The sequence below is a fragment of the Saimiri boliviensis genome, chromosome 11 (genome assembly GCF_048565385.1).
Source record: "Saimiri boliviensis isolate mSaiBol1 chromosome 11, mSaiBol1.pri, whole genome shotgun sequence".
In the NCBI taxonomy this organism is placed as follows: Eukaryota; Metazoa; Chordata; class Mammalia; order Primates; family Cebidae; genus Saimiri; species Saimiri boliviensis.
In genome coordinates, this window is record NC_133459.1 from 69,080,455 (window position 1) to 69,099,827 (window position 19,373).

Consider the following 19,373-nt stretch of genomic DNA (forward strand, 5'->3'; position numbering starts at 1 on the left):
AAACTTCGTGTGGGCTGGGCATGATGGCTCACACCTGTAATCCCAGTGCATTGGGGGACTGAACTAGGTGGATCACTTGAGGTTATGAGTTCAAGACAGCCTAGCTAACATGGTGAAACCCCGTCTCTACTAAAAATACAAAAATTAGCTGGGAGTGGTGATGAACACCTGTAATCCCAGCTACTCAGGAGGCTGAGGCAGAAGAATTGCTTGAATTAGGGAGGCCAAAGTTGCAGTGAGCCGAGATAGTGTCATTGTACTTTAGCCTAGGTGTCAGAGTGAGACTCTATCTTTGAAAAAAAAAAAACAACCCAAAACAAAAGGATAATTAATGTGGTTATTCTGCCTGGATGTAGACATTTTTAAACCAGGAAACTTTAACATGAAATGACAATAACCAATAACACGAACAACATAAAAATAAAGAACTATCGTGTTCATTTATTTTAATGTTGTACATAAATGTTACCTTTGCTGATAATTTACTTAACAAGTAACATCTTTCGAGGTGTCAAACACTTCACTAGTGCCAAGAGGCCTATGGAAAAAATTAAGAAAAGAGTTCTCTACACTAAGCATGTGAATTACAGTTTTGTCACATGGGAAGAGATATAAACAATGAAAATATTCAAGGAATAGTACAATACAATAGTTGAAATTAGTACTATATAACTTCAAAGCTGGGGACAGAGGTAAGGAAAGAGCAAAAATACTTAAATTGTCAAGGCCTGAGGACGAGGTGAGATCTGAACATGTGGGAAGTGGGTAGGTTTTCCATGGACAAAAATTATCGTGAGGTCTTGTAAACAAGAATAGCATCCAAATGTTTCGGTTGATTCTGTTCATGACATTTAAACCCACACAGTCAGAAAGCCAGTTTATAGCTGAAATTGAGATTCCTATTAAATAGGTAGAGATAAGTCTGGGTAAAGAATCAAACATAGTAAATGCTTTCTGAGGATCTTTTATGTAACACTCATTTTACATATAGCATTCGCTTTGTGCTGGTTAAGACCATTTCAACTATAGATTTAGAAGAAAATAGTTATAATTTACAGCTAATTCACAACTGGTTCTGCTATTTAAGAAGGACTCTACTGGGTGGGTGCGGTGGCTCATGCCTATAATTCCAACACTTTGGGAGGCCAAGGTGGGCGGATCATTTGAGGCCAGCAGTTTGAGACCAGCCTGACTAACATGGTGAAACACCCTCTCTACCAAAATATAGAAATTAGCCAGGCGTGGTGGTGATCGCCTGTAATCCCAGCTACTTGGGAGGCTGAGGAAGGAGAATCGCTTGAACCCAGGAGGCGGAGACTGCAGTGAGCTGAGACTGCACCACTATGTTCCAACCTGGGCAACAGAGTGAGACTATACCAAAAAAAAAAAAAAAAAAAAAAAAAAAAAAAAAAAAAAAAGGACTCTATTAAGTAATTATAGTTGGCAGAAATGATAATGTAGTCACAGCGTAGCATCCTATGGCAAAACTTCCGATACCATATTTTCTTTGCTTCTCAAGATGTCCTATAGGTGACAGAATGGAGACACTCAGTGAATATGTGGTCAATTAAATAAATGAGGGGACAGAAGAAAGGGAGGAAGAAAAAAAGCACAAGAAGAAAGGCTGGTTGAATTTAAAAGCAGGTAACAGCATATCAGTTGAAAACTGTTAAGTGACTCAAGCATGTCTTTTGAAAGTCCACAAAGTTTTTTATTTTAACACAGACAAAATAGATTCTTTTATTTCATAAAAATGTAACAAAATTTGTTATTCAACCACTATGTTATTTATTAATTTTGCCTTTGTGTGTATTGCCAGCAAAGAAATATTAAGAAATCATGACTTGATTATGGTGAATCAGAAGGCCTGCCTGGATTTCTTTATCACTCTAACTGCCCAGCTAATCATCTAATCTCAAATCTGTTTCTCACGACACTTCAAGGTTTCCCTTAGCTGCGTCACTCCTTTGTCATCAGAAGCTTAGAAATAACAGTTAAGCAGATTCCTGAGTTACTAAATGACACAAAATTAGAACTGAGACTTAGGAACTTTTAGTTCCATGCAAAGCCCACAGGCACACATTTCTAAAACGTTAATTATACATTTGGCATAAATATTTTTGTCATGATTCCCTCCTGTCTTCATTTGCTTTTATATCTTGTTAAGTTCATATCCTATTAATTGAATTATTGCTCTCAATATGTTCACTTGTCACTGTCATAAACTTATACCAATTTTTCAAACTCATATTGTAAAATCAAGCTATCATGAAATGTAAAGATGCTTGCTTTGGTTAAGAGTCACGTAAAGGTTTGAAGTTAGAAAAAACTCCTGGAACACAGGCCTTTCTTTTCATCACTTTTTCCTCCAATCATCTGTGAAATTCTTCTTAAATGCATATTCAAAATCTCATCCAAGAAACCAATTGAATATTCAAAGACATCGATTATAATAATAAATATCCATCTCCATGGGTATTACTGACAAAACAATCATTAAAATAAAAAGATAAAAATGAAGAAATAATCAAATCAGAATATATAATTCTCCTTCTCATGCGGGAAGAAATACACAAATTCAGGGAAGCAGGAATTGCAATAAAATGTCCAACTCCATTCTTTCATTATCTGTTAGAATAGAGAGAGAAATATGCAATAAGAACAGATGGGGATAATGCTTTTTAATTTTGTGTATGGTGTGAAGAATAAAATATAAGTAAAAAATTTGTTTGCATTAAACTTAAAACATTCTCATCTGAAGTAGTTACATGGTGTTTTATTTTAAAAAGGAAACAATTGTGGGCACAATAAATGGTCACATAGTCTTTTAAAAACAACTTCCAATTAGTATATAATGCTAACCTAAAAAGAAATAAGGAAGAATACAAGCTGAAATAGCCAGGAAATAGAACGTTTTCCTACCAGAACAAGTATTCTGTTCATTTATTTTTAAAGATAGTACAACAGTACCAGTTAGAGTGAAGCACATTTTATCACAGGGTTGATGAAATTTTAAATCTCTACAATTATTTTAGCAAACACTCTACATGTATCTTTAAAGAACATTAAGTATTACATGTAACTTATTCTATAAAGTCTCCTTATGGTAAAAATATATATAAACAGTTTTTAAAACTTCTTTATTTTAGTACTTGGGTAATGATATAGTAATATTTTCATCAGTGTGCCAAATTTGACCACAGATTATGGTTAAGTAAACTATAGTGTATTTAGATTATAATATTATTATTACATATATATAATATAATATATATTACTTAAATATTATAATGGCTTTACAAATAATTTGCAAATCGTCTGAGAAATGCTTATTTTATGCTAAATGAAATGAGAACAAGATTTAAAAATGTATATCATAATATTAACATAACTGTATAAAACAAAATAAAAAACTGTAGGAAAAAGAATAGAAAAACATACACTAATATGATACCGAATTTTTGCTGACCAGTTAAAGTTTAGTAAACTGCTTTTCTTTCTAATTTTCATCATTTTTCAAAGTTTCTATAGAGAACAGAGCTTATTTTTATAACTGAGCAAAAGTGTAATAAGATTTACTTTAAAAAATTAAAAATGGAGTTAGAATGAACCTATCAAAAAAGAGATGGAAATAAGGTCTCTCTTTGTTTCCCTTCATTTGTTTTCTAGGGGAATCTGTAATAATACCAAGACAGTACCCAGTGTGCACATATGTGTGTGTATATGTGTGTGTGTGTGTGTGTGTGTGTGTTTGTTATATATGTATATATATGGAAAGATACAGGATAAGTGTGAGTTGAGTAAAAATTGTATCGAACTCATGATTTTAAAGCTATTTTCCAGAATCAACCAGCTTGCTTTTATCCTATAAGTGGCACATTACATCTCTATTGGAAAAACACACTCAGCTCTTCCTCTGAAAAGCAGGAGATTATCTCTCAGCTCCCTCAACCATGGGAGGATGAACATCTAAAGAAGCTGAGCTGCTTGAATGTTTATATCCATTATATCAACTTTTACAGGGCAGAGGAGTTACCGTACCTGGCCTTATCCGGAGAATAAAATAAAATTAGCATGCTTTTCCACATTTGATAAGTCAAGTGTACTACCTCTGCAAAAATGAGCCTTTTCACATTTCTTCTTAAAAAGAAAAAGAAATCACACAATGCTGTAATACCCAGCAGACTTTCCACTCAATTAGCCACTAACAGAAATATTAAAAAGAGGTGTTTGAGGGAGGAAACTAAAGCTCAAAATTTGATATGGCCAAACATACATCACATTTGACATTATGTTCTGCCTTTTAGAGTATTCATTCATTGAAGTACATGTTTTATTCCAAACAGATCTAATCAAAAGTGCAACTAAGAGTGTGCTAGCCAAATGAGCCATGTAACGAACACGCTGGATTCTGATAGCTATTTAAAATAGAGTAGCTTAGCCGTAACATACTCCTGGACACTGTCCTTACTATGAAAAATTCAGTGACTTACAGATTCTTTCATGGCAAGAGACTTGATCAGTCACAATATCAGATTTTCAAAAATTTCTTGGTCGGAGGAAATTTAAGCAAAGTTTTAAAAACGACAATTCCTCTAAGGAATCTAGTACTCTTAATCAGATGTGTATGCTTAATTTGCATTTTAATTCTCAGAGATATTCTGCCTTTATAGCACGAACTCAGCTTAGAACAGAGAGATAGGGGGAGGCCATGCTGTAAATCCTGGCAGTTTCTAAATCTCACCTTTCCAAATGGTCACTCCACATCAGGGTTGAGGAACACTGGCAGGGTAAGGAGGTGGAGCTGGATGCGTAGTTGTCTGTGTGGTACCTGATCTGTGAACAGACAGAGGATTTCACAGAACACTTCCTTGAGTATTTTGGAAGAAAAGCAAAACCAAAACTTGCATATCAAAGTCACATTGGCTACTGATCAGTAAGGATGTTTTAGATATTATCTTCCTAAGACAGTCTCATTTCGACGTTCATGCTTTGACTCACACTTATTTCCTCCTGCACTTACACACCAAATATCACTTGCGGGCGGAGACCATGTCTGCTATGACTGGGGAAGGTATCACAGGACTTGTTAAATGCTAAATAAAAACTCATTGACCTCAAGTGATTGGTGAAGGGAAATGTAATTCAGTCACCCTCCAGCTTATTATTTTTCATGATTTCCCATTGTTCTGGGATAAAGACTAGAATTCTTAACATGACTTCAAAAGCTGTTTTATCTGGCCTCGGGATGCAACTTCAGCCTCTTTTCAAACTTGTTGCCCCTTTGGTCTTATGTGCTCAGGCTACACCAGCCATCTTTGAGCATTATAAACAGTGTCATCTCCTTTATACCTCACGGCCTGTGCACTTCCTTCTGCCTGGAGTATGCTTCCATTTCTTCATCACCTGGCTAACCTCTACTCATCTGATTGATTTCAACTTAGAGAATCACTTTCTTGGAGAGCATCCTGTTGACTAAGACTGGTTCCCTACTATATGACATCTACTGTTTTTCCTTTCAGGAAGTCCTGTTGTTTGAAACTTATAGTTATGTGTGTGATTATTTATTGAATAATTGTCATTGTATCTAAGCTATAAGCGTCATGAGAGCAGGAACCCTACCTGGTTGTGCTTGCCACTGAGTCTCCAGCAGCTACCACAGTGCCTGGCACATAAACCACAGTGGATAAGCACTTGTGGCATGAGGGGACAATCCTGCCCCGCCAGTCCTGAGGCTCATCCCTCAACAGCACTCTCCACATTATAGCCTAAATTCATCGGATGTCACAGTTGAAAAATGATTTGTTTGTTTATACATTTCTCAGTAATAGTCATAAGAAAAAGACAGGATAAAATGAATTCTATTTTATCTTTAGCCTTTTTAAATTAATTTCTTAAGGTTTTTTTTTTTTCTCAAAAATGTAATTCAGATTATCTTAAACAGTGTGACCATCTTAAGTGACATGGCATTATATAAGTCGTCCAGACAGACATATAGTTCTCCAATCCTTAATTGTGTTAAGCAAATGGGTGATTTCTGTTTTAGGTAGGCAGTGTTATGTGAAGTCATAAAATGCCATGTCTTCTTTGCAGCGAAAATTACACTTTGACCAATACCTATTTCAGAGCAAACAGAAAAAGTTTAGTGGCAATTCGCACAGACAGTTTATGGTTCTGGAAGACTGGTCAGACTTGGAGGAGAAAGGAAAACAAGTTTATTTGTGTTTTTTTTCTGCAAGACTTTCAAAGCCCCCTTTTATACTCCTATGTGGGGATTCTCTGCATGCTGAAGAATGATCTGGTTAGGATAAGTTCTCACCTTAGCTGACCACTAGGTTTCTCTTCTTGCTATTATGTTGCTTGATTCTTATTTAAAGGCCTGCCTTCACAAAGGAAATGCCCTTGGGCTTGCATTATTTGTTGTCTAAACTTCAGAAGCAGATTACAGCTGTAGGAATTTCGATATCACATACCTGTATAATGTTAAGTAGCAGAAGATTAAAAAAAAAAAAAAAGCTAAAAGAATGAGGCACTGCAAGGTAGTTTGTGAAGAGCCAGGAGTTCTGAAGCATGTATTTTCCTAGTGACATTGTTTGTGGAGCACAGAGGATTTTTAGGGTTGTGAAGCTAATCTACAATTCCATAATAGTAGACACATCATTATACATTTTTCCAGACCCATAGAATGTGCAATGCAAGGATGAACCCTAATGTAAACTATGGACTTTGGGTAATAATGCTGTCATTGTAGCTTCATCAATTGCAACAAATATATCACTCTGGCCAGGGACATTGATGATGGAGGAAGCTATGCTTATATGGGGACAGAAGTTCTGTGAAAAATCTTTGTACTTCTCAATTCTGCTGTGGACTGCTCTAAAAAATAAATTACATTTTTTAAAATTGTTGTGTATTGAAGATTATGTATGATTTGATCTACTAATAGCCTTGTTACTAATGTTTTTGACCCAAGTTTTCCTTCTCTCTAACATATCCTTCATATTGTTTCCAAGGCAAATCTTGGCAAATCATAAGTATCTTTGAAAGTTTTCTAAAAGACAAAGACTGCCTTATGTCAGGTGATGTCAAGCCCCTTTGCCTTTAATTTCATTTAATGCTTAAACCCTTTAATATACTGTTCTTCATCCACACCAAATACAGCCTGTCTTGAAAGTATAAGGATGAACAGGTACTAATGGGCCTCTCTTAGACATGTCAGCTCTTGTAGCCATAAATCTTCATTCATGCAGCCTAAGGTCTTCCTGCCTGAAATAAATCTTGTTCTTGTTTCAACTAAACTTGCAGCTCTGCTGTGTTCTTCCCAAATTGCTAAACACGTAAGATATCAATCTGCCAGCCAAGCTGATCCTCCCTCTGGATGTGAGAGTCCAAGGATTTCATTTAAAACAGCCTTGTTTACTAAGATGTATTACAGGATATTTTAAAATAATTCAGTTAAGGTGCTGCAGGCTATTTATTTGTGTATTTGGAGGGAGGGTCGGTGTTGATCTTCCGATCTGAATTTAACTCTTGGGCCAAATTGTTTTCCTATGGCAATTCTGACAGACGATTGATATGTGAATGGGCACTCCACAAACACCCAATGGAGACTCTACAAACACAGCTCATCTGTCTGGCCTGCTGCTATGGCTCGTTTGTGGATGCTGTGGCTGGTTATGGTTCAGCTGAGGATGCCTGATGCCGGTATTCACAGAGACACGCTGCCTCTGCGGGCTGAACACCACGCTAGTTTGTCTGTGAGGTTCCTTCCAGAACGACCCAGCGGTACCACATGGTTATAACTTCTTTCTGTCATGTCATTAACAGTTCTCTCTGCTCACCCACACCAGCTCACTAATTTATCCCTATCCACTGCTTGATCCTAAGTATCTGATGGCTATGATGGTCTGTGCTGTCACTTCCAGATTTTCAATGCCAGATTTGTAACATGGCATAAAGCTAGCTAGATTTTGCAGGGACTAAGAGGAAACTCTCCTAGAATTCCCTCTCTTCACCTCTGATTACCTATGTCCTTGCTACAGGTCATTCCACTCCCACAGCTATCCGCCCCCACCTTCCAACTTCCTGACCACTGGCTCCTTTCCATCCACTTTCAAATAGATGGAGATTTCCCTTGTCTTGAAACAAAATACACGCAAACACCTGTGCTCAACTGTCTCTACTCCTTCCTACAAGTGCAGTCCGATGTTTTGCCTTCCTTTAACGTTAACCAGTTTCTTTAAGTGACATACAGTCTCTGTTGCTCCTAATTCCTCTCATTTAACTCCCTCCTAAACAACTGAGCAGAATTAGAAGTTCCTCTCCCTTTGTCAGGCACTGTTCAAACACTTTACAAATAATAATTCATTTAATTATTTGTCATTGGTACTCTTACCATCTTCAGTAAAATGAAAATTTATCTTTAATAAAATGAAAGGAGATATGTGGAAACTGACACATAGGTAAAGTAACTTGCCTAGGGTCACCTCCAGGTCACCTCCAGTTTAAGTTTACCAATTTAAACTGACAGAGTTTAAATTCAAATGCCAGCAGTCTAGTTCCAAAACACATGTCCTAACCACACTCTACTGCCTCACTCCCTCCAAATTCTATAATTGGTTTTCATTCCTGTGCTAACAAAACAAGTGTCTTAGAAACTTTTGGTGTATTCTTTCATCTTTGGTATTGTAGTACTCAGGCTAGATATACCTGTACTGCATATAAAGTTCTAGTCTTTACAAACCTCCCCCACCAACCCCGCCGCTTTTATGCAAGTATAATGAAACTTCATTAAGCTGGAATGAACACATTATTCTGATAAGGGCAGAACTAAATTTTATATTGTTCATGACATAAAATGGGGTTGGTTAATCAGTCAGATTAATAAGTAAAACATACAAGGTAGTACGAGCAGCATTTGACCTACTCAAGGGGGAAAATATAGATAATTTTAGAAATACAAATCCAGGCTTCTGATATCAAAGGAATCTTTCCGGGTCCAGAAAATAATAGATATAATACACTTCTTTATTCCTGCCTTGCAAGAGTGTGTGCTCTAGCTGAGAAGCAATTGAAATAACAAGAAATAATAGAAAGTGTCATATAATCACACTCCAGAGCATGGTATGGTGATGTTTCCCATCATCTACTTTGTTAGAATTGACAGGGTGTATTCTGAACACTGGCAAGTTCTTCTTTGGCTTGCTGCCAGCTGCCACCAAGAGGGCAGTGATCCCTGTGGGAGTAAACAAAACTGCACATTTTAAAGCTAAAATGAGCCTTGGAGATGATGTAATCCAATTCTCTTATTTACAGATGAGGATATGAAACCACATTTTTTTTTATAGCCACAAAGCTAGCTTGCAGCCAAATCCTATCTGGAATCTAGCTTCCTCTTCCTGCTCTATCACTAGGCCCAGTAATAGATTGGTAGATTTAATCCGCTCATAAATACCCTAGAACATACCTTATTCAGCAAATGTTTATTAACAAAAAATAAAGGTGCGGATAACTAAGCAAGGTTAAAAAACTAAAACATGTGACCTGGCCAATTATATTATTCAGTGAGCCCTGCAAGAGCAGAGATTTTCATGTTTCTGTTTGTTGATGGACCCTCAGTGACTAAACCAGAGTCAGCCACATCGTGGTGTAATTACTATGCGGTGTCTAAATGGACAATTTCTTCTTTTATATACAATGTCTATCAGTGAGTAGATACTTCTATTTTATAGGTGAAAAATAAAATAAAGCTGAGTGAAGTTGACTTGCTCAAATCTAGACCTGGAACCAGAACTAGAAACCAGGCTTTTGGTCCCTAATTCGTGAGTTAGCTGTAAAAAGATTGCTTTCATAAAAAAATCAATTAGTTATTCTGTACAGGGAATAAAGATAGATTTGTAACTTCAGCAGAATTCTGAGGAAATGGGTACAGCTGGCACATTATCTCCTGTCATTATTTATTTGCTGATCTTTTGGGTGTGAGCCATCATTTCTAGTCCGGGGCCTGCTATATCACACCAACAACAAAAATAAACGGTTTCCCCTTCTTAACTTCCCAAAGTTTCCTTCCTTTCTTATCTTTCCTCTCAGAATTCTAACTGCCTGGAGAAACGAAGTGGATAGGCCAGGGACTCTCCTTCCAAGAATCATTCTCATACCCCTCATGAGACTCGGAGCAACTCAAATTATGTTAAAGGCTCTAATGCTTTACAATCTTCTCAATTTAACTTCATCTTTTGGGGTTTTTACAGCCTCACTATCCAAAGAGATTATACTGTTACTAGGCTTTGTGACTTCTAAGTATTGCCTTCTGAATGTTCATCTTTTAAGGGGGTTCTGTGTTTTTCTCTTTCTAAAACGTGAAAATGTGTTCTAAAGATAATAGACCTTAAATGCAATTATACTGGTCTCCTCACAACAGTACAGACTGTAGAAGCCTTAAGAATTCAGAGAACGGGGAAATACAAAAGTAACTGAGGAGAGTTGAGGTTTCGTAAGGAAGTGTGGGGCATGAAAAGAAGAGCTGGAAGGGAGACGGGGAAGGCTTGAACAAAGACAGGACTGAATGAGGAAGAGTGGAAGCCAGCAAGCAAGTACAGCTGGTTATTGGAGATGTTTCACGTTTGGACTAAGACTGGATAGGACTGGACAGCAACTGGAGAAATGGAACTGTTACCACGTTCAAATAAATGGAGACTTTGACGCAGTTTAGGGAGACTGATAACCAAAAGCCTAAGGCAGGAAGAAGGGTAAACTCGAGAACATACTGCCCAGCTAGAATCCTGGTTCCATCAGTTATTAGCCACGTGACCTTGGGCAACTTACTGCAACTTGCTGGGCCTCAGTTTCCTTCTTGGTAAAATGGGAATAAAGATTGTGACTACCCCTAGAAGATTATTGGTGAGGTTAAAAGGGTTAATGCTGGCTACCCATTATGTCTATAATCCGAGTGCTTTGGGAGACCAAGGCAGGAGGATTCCTGGAGACCAGGAATTTGAGGCTGCAATGAACCATAATTGTAGCAATGCACTCCAGCCTGGGTGTCAGATCAAGCCCCTGACTCTTCAATTGTTTAGAAAGGGGTTAATGTATATCAAGCGCTTAGAACAGAATCTGACACAATGACACAAAGTAAGCACTCCGAAAATATTAGCTATTCTTATTTCAGCTATAATGGACAGGCCATTGATTATGCTAGCCTCACCTATAGGTTCTTGTAAGGGAAATTTCTTGCCCCACAACTTCTGAAGGGACAACTACAGGTCACTTATTTTGTGCAAAGATGCTGTATGTCCTAGGCATACCTGATTGGACAAGGTATGCAAGTCCAAGCCACAGATTAACTGTTGATCTATGACTTTGCCAGTCAAGGAACAATGACCTTATAAGGAAGAGGCTTCCTTTCTTGAAAATGTCAAGAAAATGAGGAAGATTAGTATCAGGAACATGAGGAAGAAGATAATTAAGCTAAGAAATTATATTGACAATACAGAGAAAGAATAGGCAACCGTCAGTAGAAACACAATTATGACAAGCAGAAAATAGCTGGGTCCGGTAATGATGGACAACAGGCAAGAGATTCCATTTATTCCAGTTGTTGATTTTTGGGATCTTAATCTACTCTCCAACTCCAGCCTACACACTCCAAGCCATAATGTTGTTTTCCTTTCCTTCTTGTTTTTTTTTTTTTTTTTTTTTGAGACGGTCTCTCTCTGTCACCCAGGCTGGAGTGCAGTGGCACAATCACAGCGCATTGCAATGTAGACATCCTGGGCTCAAGCAATCCTCCCTCAGCCTTCCAAGTAGCTGGGACTACAGGCATGCACCACCACACCCCGATAATGTCTTCATCTTTTTATAGAGATAGGGTCTCACTATGTTGCTTAGGCTGGTCTCTAACTCCTGAGCTCAAGTGATCCTCACACCTCAACCTCTCAAAGTGTTGGGATTATAGGCGTGAGCCACTGTACCCCTCCCATAATGCTGTTTCTATTAAAATAAACCTCCTCTTGCTTAAGCTAATATAAGTGGTGATCTATTTCCTATGTCCCAAAGAACCTAAATAACCAACCAATGCAAAGATGAGTTCAGGTATCTGATCTTTGCTTTAGTAATCCCTGGTACCCATCAGTCAATTGACTCTTGGCCCTCCAGTGCACCCTCCACACTGCCCCCACAGTTATCCTTATTCAGAATGGGGTCCCATTCTTTGTGACATATTCTATGTGACATAATTTTCTTTCAAGGGCAAGTTCAAATTCCACTTTCTCCATGACTGCCTGTGGACTATACGGGACAGAAGTGGATCTGGGTTTTGAAGAATATAAAACTTTCTTTAATAAAATGAACATAAAACTAGGTCCACGGTCTAGGTAAAGGCCTGTGCAAGTGAGAGACTTTGAAGCTTCAGCTTTATTCGCTTTGCTGTACATCTGCGTCTGATACCAGGTCAGGAGGGACTTTTTCTCCATGAAATTATTCTACCAGGTATATTTACAATAGTGTGCATAATCACACAGACCTGCTATATAAATAAGCTCAGTCTTACACCTACTGTCTCCCACTTTGAGAATATCGTTTGTGATTAGAGTACAGTATTCTACTCCCCTGGGCTGTTGGGAAGAAATTCCTCATGTCTGACAGATCTACTTTCAGATTTGGGAGGGAAAACTTTGATCAGCACATGACACCGCTCCTGCTCATGCAGCATCCAGCATACGCCACCTAATGTTGGTAGCTGAGCCATTCTCCACACGATTGTTTCTAAAGAAAACCTGCTCATTACACACATACATACACAGATATCCCTACATATTTGCTTGGTAAAATTGCTTATTTTTCTGTTGTCCTTAAAATAAAGACCAGCATCTATTTCATCAGCCACAAGTCCCCTGTCCACCTCTCCACCATCATTCCTCTCTCTCTCCCATTCCATATTAGCAGAGCTAAAAAATTTACTGTCCGTTTGTGGACATCTATGAAAGGGAGCAGTTAATAAACATTAGAAGCAGTTATCTATGCTTTTAAATTCCATTGTTTTTCACTTCCTCCTTCCTCATTCACCCTTGGGTCAGTTGAAGGTCTCAGTAAAGACTCATAAAAAGGTGATACGTTTGTTAATTGGCTTAAATTAATCATTGCACAGTGTAAACATATATCAAAATATCACATCATACCCTATACAGAACATACACAGTGATTATTTGTCAATTAAAAATAAAATAAATCACAAATTTCTAAAAAGAGGCTAAACAAATGAGTTAGTAAGGGGCTTTATGAGGGTGAAGCTTTGAAGAATAAAAAAGAGGATTCCCAGACAGATTAAGAGCACAGTAGAGAGAGGACAGCCACCTAGAGAAACGGATCTGAGAGAGCCTGAAGGGACCTGCGGAAATGCAAAGCCACAGTCCAGAGAGAGACCTGTCAGGTGACGGCTGGAACCTAATGACTCCCTAGAATCATCAGAGTGATCGAGAGGGACTGCATTTCATACATGAATTCACCCAGAATGTGGTGCTTGAGTTTTTTTAATTGACCTCAGAAAAAGAACTCTCTATGGCTAGAATTGGAAATATTTGGAAACATCCAGAGTCACCTATTGAATATCACTACCACTTGTTTATCAGTTCTATGGAGGCAGGGTTCAAGTCTATCTTGTTGCTGCTCTATGCCCACATATCACAGTGCCTGTCCCGTAGTCTGAACTCATTAAATATTCGGTGAATGAGTGTATAATCTTTTCAACAAGACCCAAGCTCTTTGAAATCAGAGACTGTCATAAATATTATGTAACTCTCAAGAACCCACCGCAATGCCTGACACAGAGTGACACTTGTTATGATTTGCTGACTGATTTAGAATGCACTGTATATGTCGAAGGGAGTTTTTTTTTTTTTTTTTTTTTTTCATGAGGCTTGGTGATAACCAAGCACACCTGTTCAGATTCACATCCTGCCTTATCTTGTATGTGCTCCACAGCTCTGTAAAGGTAAAACAAGCAAAAGGAAGAACAATTATTGGTATCAAAAATACAGTAATCTAGAGACCAATCCTTCTCTGAACTCTTTGCCACTTCCTGATTCACTGAATTTGATTGGTTTGTTCCACAAGTGGAGCCTCCTGGCTCTCAGAACCATGAGGAAACAGCCATATCCCTGGAAGTAAACTTTAACCAGAGGCTGCCTCCTGAAAGATTCTAGTCTCTGGAGATTTATTGCCATGGAAAGCCTGAGCTGGCCGAAGGACTAATTGTACACGTAACCATTAGGTTGAGTACTAGAAACTGTTGTTAATAGATCTGCACAGCTTAGCTGTTGTATCTGCTTTGTTGCTAATTGATTTAAATGGTAACATTATTAAAATTCATTAAGGCTGGGTGTGGTGGCTCACACCTGTAATCCCAATACTTTGGGAGGCCAAGGCAGGTGGATTGCCTGAGGTAAAGGGTTCAAGACCAGCCTGCTCAATGTGGTGAACCCTGTCTGCTAAAATACAAAAATTGGCCAGGTGTGGTAGCACTCACCTGTAACCCCTGTATCCCAGCTACTTCAGAGGCTGAGGCATGAGAATCACTTGAACCCGGAAGATGGAAGTTGTAGTGAGCCAAGATCATGCCACTGCACTCCAGCCTGGGCAATAGACTGAGACTCTGTCTCAAAAATGAATTCATTAAATTAACAAAATTATTCCAACTATTCAAAATTGCTCTACTAATAAAATAATAAGGGCAACTCTGAAGGCAGAGGTGGGAGGATCACTGAGTCCAGGGATTTGAGACCAGCCCAGGCAACATAGCAACATCTGTCTCTACCAAAAACAAACAAACAAACAAACAAACAAAACTTGTTTTAAATTAGTCAGTTGTGCTGGTGTGAGCCTACAGCTTCAGCTACTCTGAAGGATGGAAGGATCCCTTGTGCTCAGGAGCTAGAAGATGGAATGAACTATGATTGTAACACCACTCCAGCCTAGACAACACAATGTCTCTAGGCTGGAGTGCAGTGTTATAATCTAGAAATAAAATTTAAAAAAAAATTTTTTTTCTAATCAATAAGGAAAGCCCAGGAACTCACATCCCAGTTAATAATTTAAAGAAAAAAATAAGAAAAAGTTGTATTTTTCAAAGGCAGTTAAGAATATGGTTACACACTTCAGAAAAATTAAAGAGGTATTTTGGTGAAAAAACAAAAATGTTCTCTAAATCTTCAAAAACTTCCAAATATATTTTCTTGAATTGGTGGTAATACTGTCTCCTGTCCCCTCCCCACTCATGAAAACTGTTTCATCATGATAGCCCCAAGGAAATGAGAGAGCCGATGCCAAGTTGAGCAGCAGGAGGAAGGGTCTTTCCAGACGAAATCCTTCTAGTGCTAGAAGAGGAGACAGCATAGAAGGAGGAGCAGGAGATGATGTCCTTCCTTCTCCATTACAATGGCCTCATAGTCAAAATCCAGAAGCGGGAGAAAGAACAGAAACATCACATAGAAGAAATGGTCCCAAGCTCTATAGTACGCAGGCTCGTCACATGCATGCGTGTCACCACACGCATGCATGGACATGAAAGAGAAAGCCAATTACAATTCCCTGACTCTCCTCCAGCCTCCCTGAACTCTCCCTGTGGCTAATGGAAGGCAGTGGAAAGCTGAACTCCATAGAGACTGCAATGAAGTTGCTGTGATTAGGGCCAAGATGACGTTGTCAGAGGCATTGGAACCAGAGCAACTCTGAAATCTACTGGGCTGCATTCCCAGACGGTTAGGCATTCTAAGTCACAGGATGAGAGAAGAGGTCAGGACAAAATACAGGTCATAAAGATCTTGCTGATAAAACAGCTTGCAGTAAAGAAGCTGGCCAAACCCCACCAAAACCAAGATGGCGACAAGAGTGACCTCTGGTCATTCTCACTGCTACACTCTCACCAGCACCCTGACAGTTTACAAATGCCATGGCAACATCAGGAAGTTACCCTGTATGCTCTAAAAAGGGGAGGCCTGAATAATCAGCCCCTTGTTTAGCATAATCATCAAGAAATAACCGTAATAATGTGCCACCAGCAATCTCAGGGCTGCTCTGTCTATAGAGTAGCCATTCTTTATTCCTTTACTTTCTTAATAAACTTGCTTTCACTTTGCTCTGTAGACTCATCCCGAATTCTTTCTTGTGTGAGATCCAAGAACCATCTTTTGGGATCTTGAACAGGTCCCTTTTCCTCTAACACTGTGGCGAGACAGCAGTTCCTATGGGGGACAGCCCAAGGTGATGGTCTGGAGCAGGCGTCCCCAAACTTTTTACACAGGGGGCCAGTTCACTGTCCCTCAGACCGTTGGAGGGCCGCCACATACTGTGCTCCTCTCACTGACCACCAGTGAAAGAGGTGCCCCTTCCTGAAGTGCGGCGGGGGGCGGATAAATGGCCTCAGGGGGCTGCATGTGGCCCACGGGCCTTAGTTTGGGGACGCCTGGTGGAGGAAGGAAGTGACCGTGGTGCCTCAAGAGTCTTCTGTGCCACTGAGATGACAGTGGGGCCAAGTCAAGACTAGAACGTGCTGAGGAAACTGTTTCCAGGTTTCACCAGCCCTGAAATCAATGCTGGATGCCAGCGGCTATCCAGAAACCAGGCATGAAAACGATTGATCCTGGGGATTTTACGGAGGACCCAAAGGGCGGGATCAGGACAGCTTTTGACAGGCTGCCTCCCTTCACTTACCCATGTTATCACAAGGGTATTTGGGCTTTCTCTTTCACTCAGATGCCATCTTGGATAAGGAAAGAGGGTGCTGGGAGAAACCGTGAAACACAACCTTTGCCTCAAAGAGAATGAATTCACCCAAACTGAAAAAAAATGGGTGGACAAAGTATCTACAGCTGCAAGATCAAGGACCCATCTCCTACTCTTCTACCTCCCAGCCCCTGCTGCAGCCAGCAGAGACCAACAATTTGTGAGAGTTTTGTTCTATCTAGAAAAATTTTAAACATATATTTAAGTTCGTGAAATTGTATTAATTTTACAATTAGCATGTACTGTAATTGTATTACAGTCTAGTTGTACACTGTATAATTTTCATCCTAGCCATTAGCAAAAACAGACACTCTTAAAAGTCAAACAGATATCCATAGCACTAAGCAGATATGGTTCTCCCCTTTATAATTCTGTGAATATGAGCCTTTTATTTTCCAGTTCGATGTATTATAAAGATGACCAGGAAGGAAACGAAAACGGTGTCCAAGATAACTAATAAAAACAGGCCATTCTAAGAATATACGTCTAAAGAAAAATGAAGTCTGACAAAACATGTGAATTATGTTTTGTTGTATAATCAGTAATATGAAAGTCAATCAAGGGTCTCATTGCAATTTTACCTACAGTTTTCACAAGGTAAATTACTAGAAATGTAGCTCAGATAAACAGAAAATATTCAGTGCACTCTTCTAGTATATTACCACATCCGTAGTTGAGAAGGACTAAATAAGCTTAGACTATCATAAATGTGGTAATTGCACTAAGTAATGAATTCCATGATAAATCGATCTTTATTCTCCAAGTAAGAGCAAATTTGGTTGAGCTCTATGCACTTCAGTGTTCTGGAAAATTTCCTAGTCCCTGAAGCTGCAGGTGTGGTCACTGTCTGGGGCAAAACACTTAACATGGCTGAAAAGTGACTTGTTCCCTATGGTCCCAGCTATGCATAGACATAACCACAACCACCCAATACAATCAAATTAAATCATTTGTGTGTGACACTGCCATGAGAATAATGATTGGAAACTGGCAGAAGCTGTCAGGGGTCTTTTATACGTCAGATAAATAAATTCAGCTGAGTAGTGAAGGTCAATTCAATTTAGCACTCATTGATTAGATATCTTTCACGTGTAAGACATTGTGCTAGGCATTAAAAGAAAACCTTGACTCCTTACAAATAAAAATGTTTTATTGTTAAACAGCTCTCATTATGTAGCATACATTGTATGTTGTTAGTGGTTAAGAAGTGTCTAAATTTACAATGCATTCTCATTTCTCTAAGTGATAGGAGTATCAAAATAAAAATGACTAAAGCCCCATGAGTCACAATATTACCATTTGGAATCGGGATCTTACAGAAAAGTGGTTAAAAAACCAGTTGTTTAACTTTAAATGTGAAGTAATACAGCAAATTATCATTCAGCTTCTCTTATTCTTAATAATATGGTAACTGTGATCTTCAAGCAAAACCTTGATACATTTTTTGACATAAAATAACCCATAAGGAATTTTAAAAGTTATGCAATATAGGTACATAAAATAAGGAGTGATTCTCCGACTATAGCAGAGGTTTCCAATTACTTCCTAATATCCACTCTCTCCTCTTTCTACCATTGCCCTGATTATAAGCTGGGTACCAACTAAAACACTGCATTTCCAGACTCTCACAGTTAGCTGTGGCAGTGTGGCTAAGTTCCAGCTGATTATTTGTGAGCAGAAGTGATGAGACTTCTAAAAAGTCTTCACAAAGGAAAGAGGCACATCCTTCTTTATTTACTCCTTCCTTCTTACTGCTGACCAGAAGGCAGAATAATGGCTGGAGCTCAAGCAGCTATATTGGATTATGAGGATGTGCACTAAGAATGACCGCAAGAAATAGCTCCAATCTCTGATAACCAGGAAGTGTCCAGATCAGCCCTGAACTGTCTACATCCAGAATTTAGATAAATAAGAAAGAGATACCCATCCTTGTTTTTTTAACCATTGTTTTATTGTTTTTTTTTCTGAAGCTGACCAAAACCTAACATAACTGATAAAATCATCCCATCAGCCAGAATAAATTGTGAGCAGTTATCGAGAGAAAAAGTAATGTGAAAAGAAGCCACACTTATAAGAGGAAACCAAGAGCTTTTGTCATAGCTAGCCTAAAATGAAGTTAATTACCTAAAATTTTCTGTCACCAAGGCTTTGGGAGTTGACAAGAGAAGGCTGGTTTTACTGTGTATCATGCCCAGAAGTTCAATGATAATTTAAAACTGTTTGCATGTGATTTTCCCAAAACGTGTATAATAATTTGATATTTTTAAAGAAGAGGTTGCATAGTATCATACTACTGGGTAATAAAAATCTGCTCTGTCCTCACACTGGGTTTACAACACAGATAGTGGTACTGGAAAGAGCTCAGAACGAAAATTGGAATACTTGAAGCTTAACTCACAATAGACTCGGAAAGTTGCTTAAATTTTATAAAGCTTGTTTTTCTTATCTATGATATAAGGATAATGATAACAGCAGCTCCATTTTCTACATAAAGAAGTTGGGATAATAAAATAAAATTAATATATGTCAAAATGTTAATTGTTGTTACTAAAATCATTTTGGTGCTCACTTATGTTTCCCTGGGAGAAGCACTCTGT

General features: G+C 38.5%; 1 protein-coding gene across 2 annotated transcripts in view; it reads right to left on the bottom strand.

The window, feature by feature from the left end:
• Nucleotides 1-1,424: 1,424 nt before the first annotated feature.
• PTGER3 (prostaglandin E receptor 3) overlaps nt 1,425-19,373 on the bottom strand; it is an 82,222-nt gene continuing 64,273 nt past the window's right edge. The window contains exons 3-4 of one of the 2 annotated variants that reach the window (XM_074381014.1): nt 4,745-4,836; nt 1,425-1,524 (exon numbers count right to left, since the gene is read on the bottom strand). In XM_074381014.1, coding sequence (XP_074237115.1) covers nt 1,515-1,524; nt 4,745-4,836 — 102 coding nt within the window. In that variant the 3' untranslated portion in view covers nt 1,425-1,514. Of the gene's footprint in view, nt 1,525-1,689; nt 2,629-4,744; nt 4,837-19,373 lie in introns of those variants that run through there. The other variant, XM_010347630.3, reaches the window with a different exon arrangement.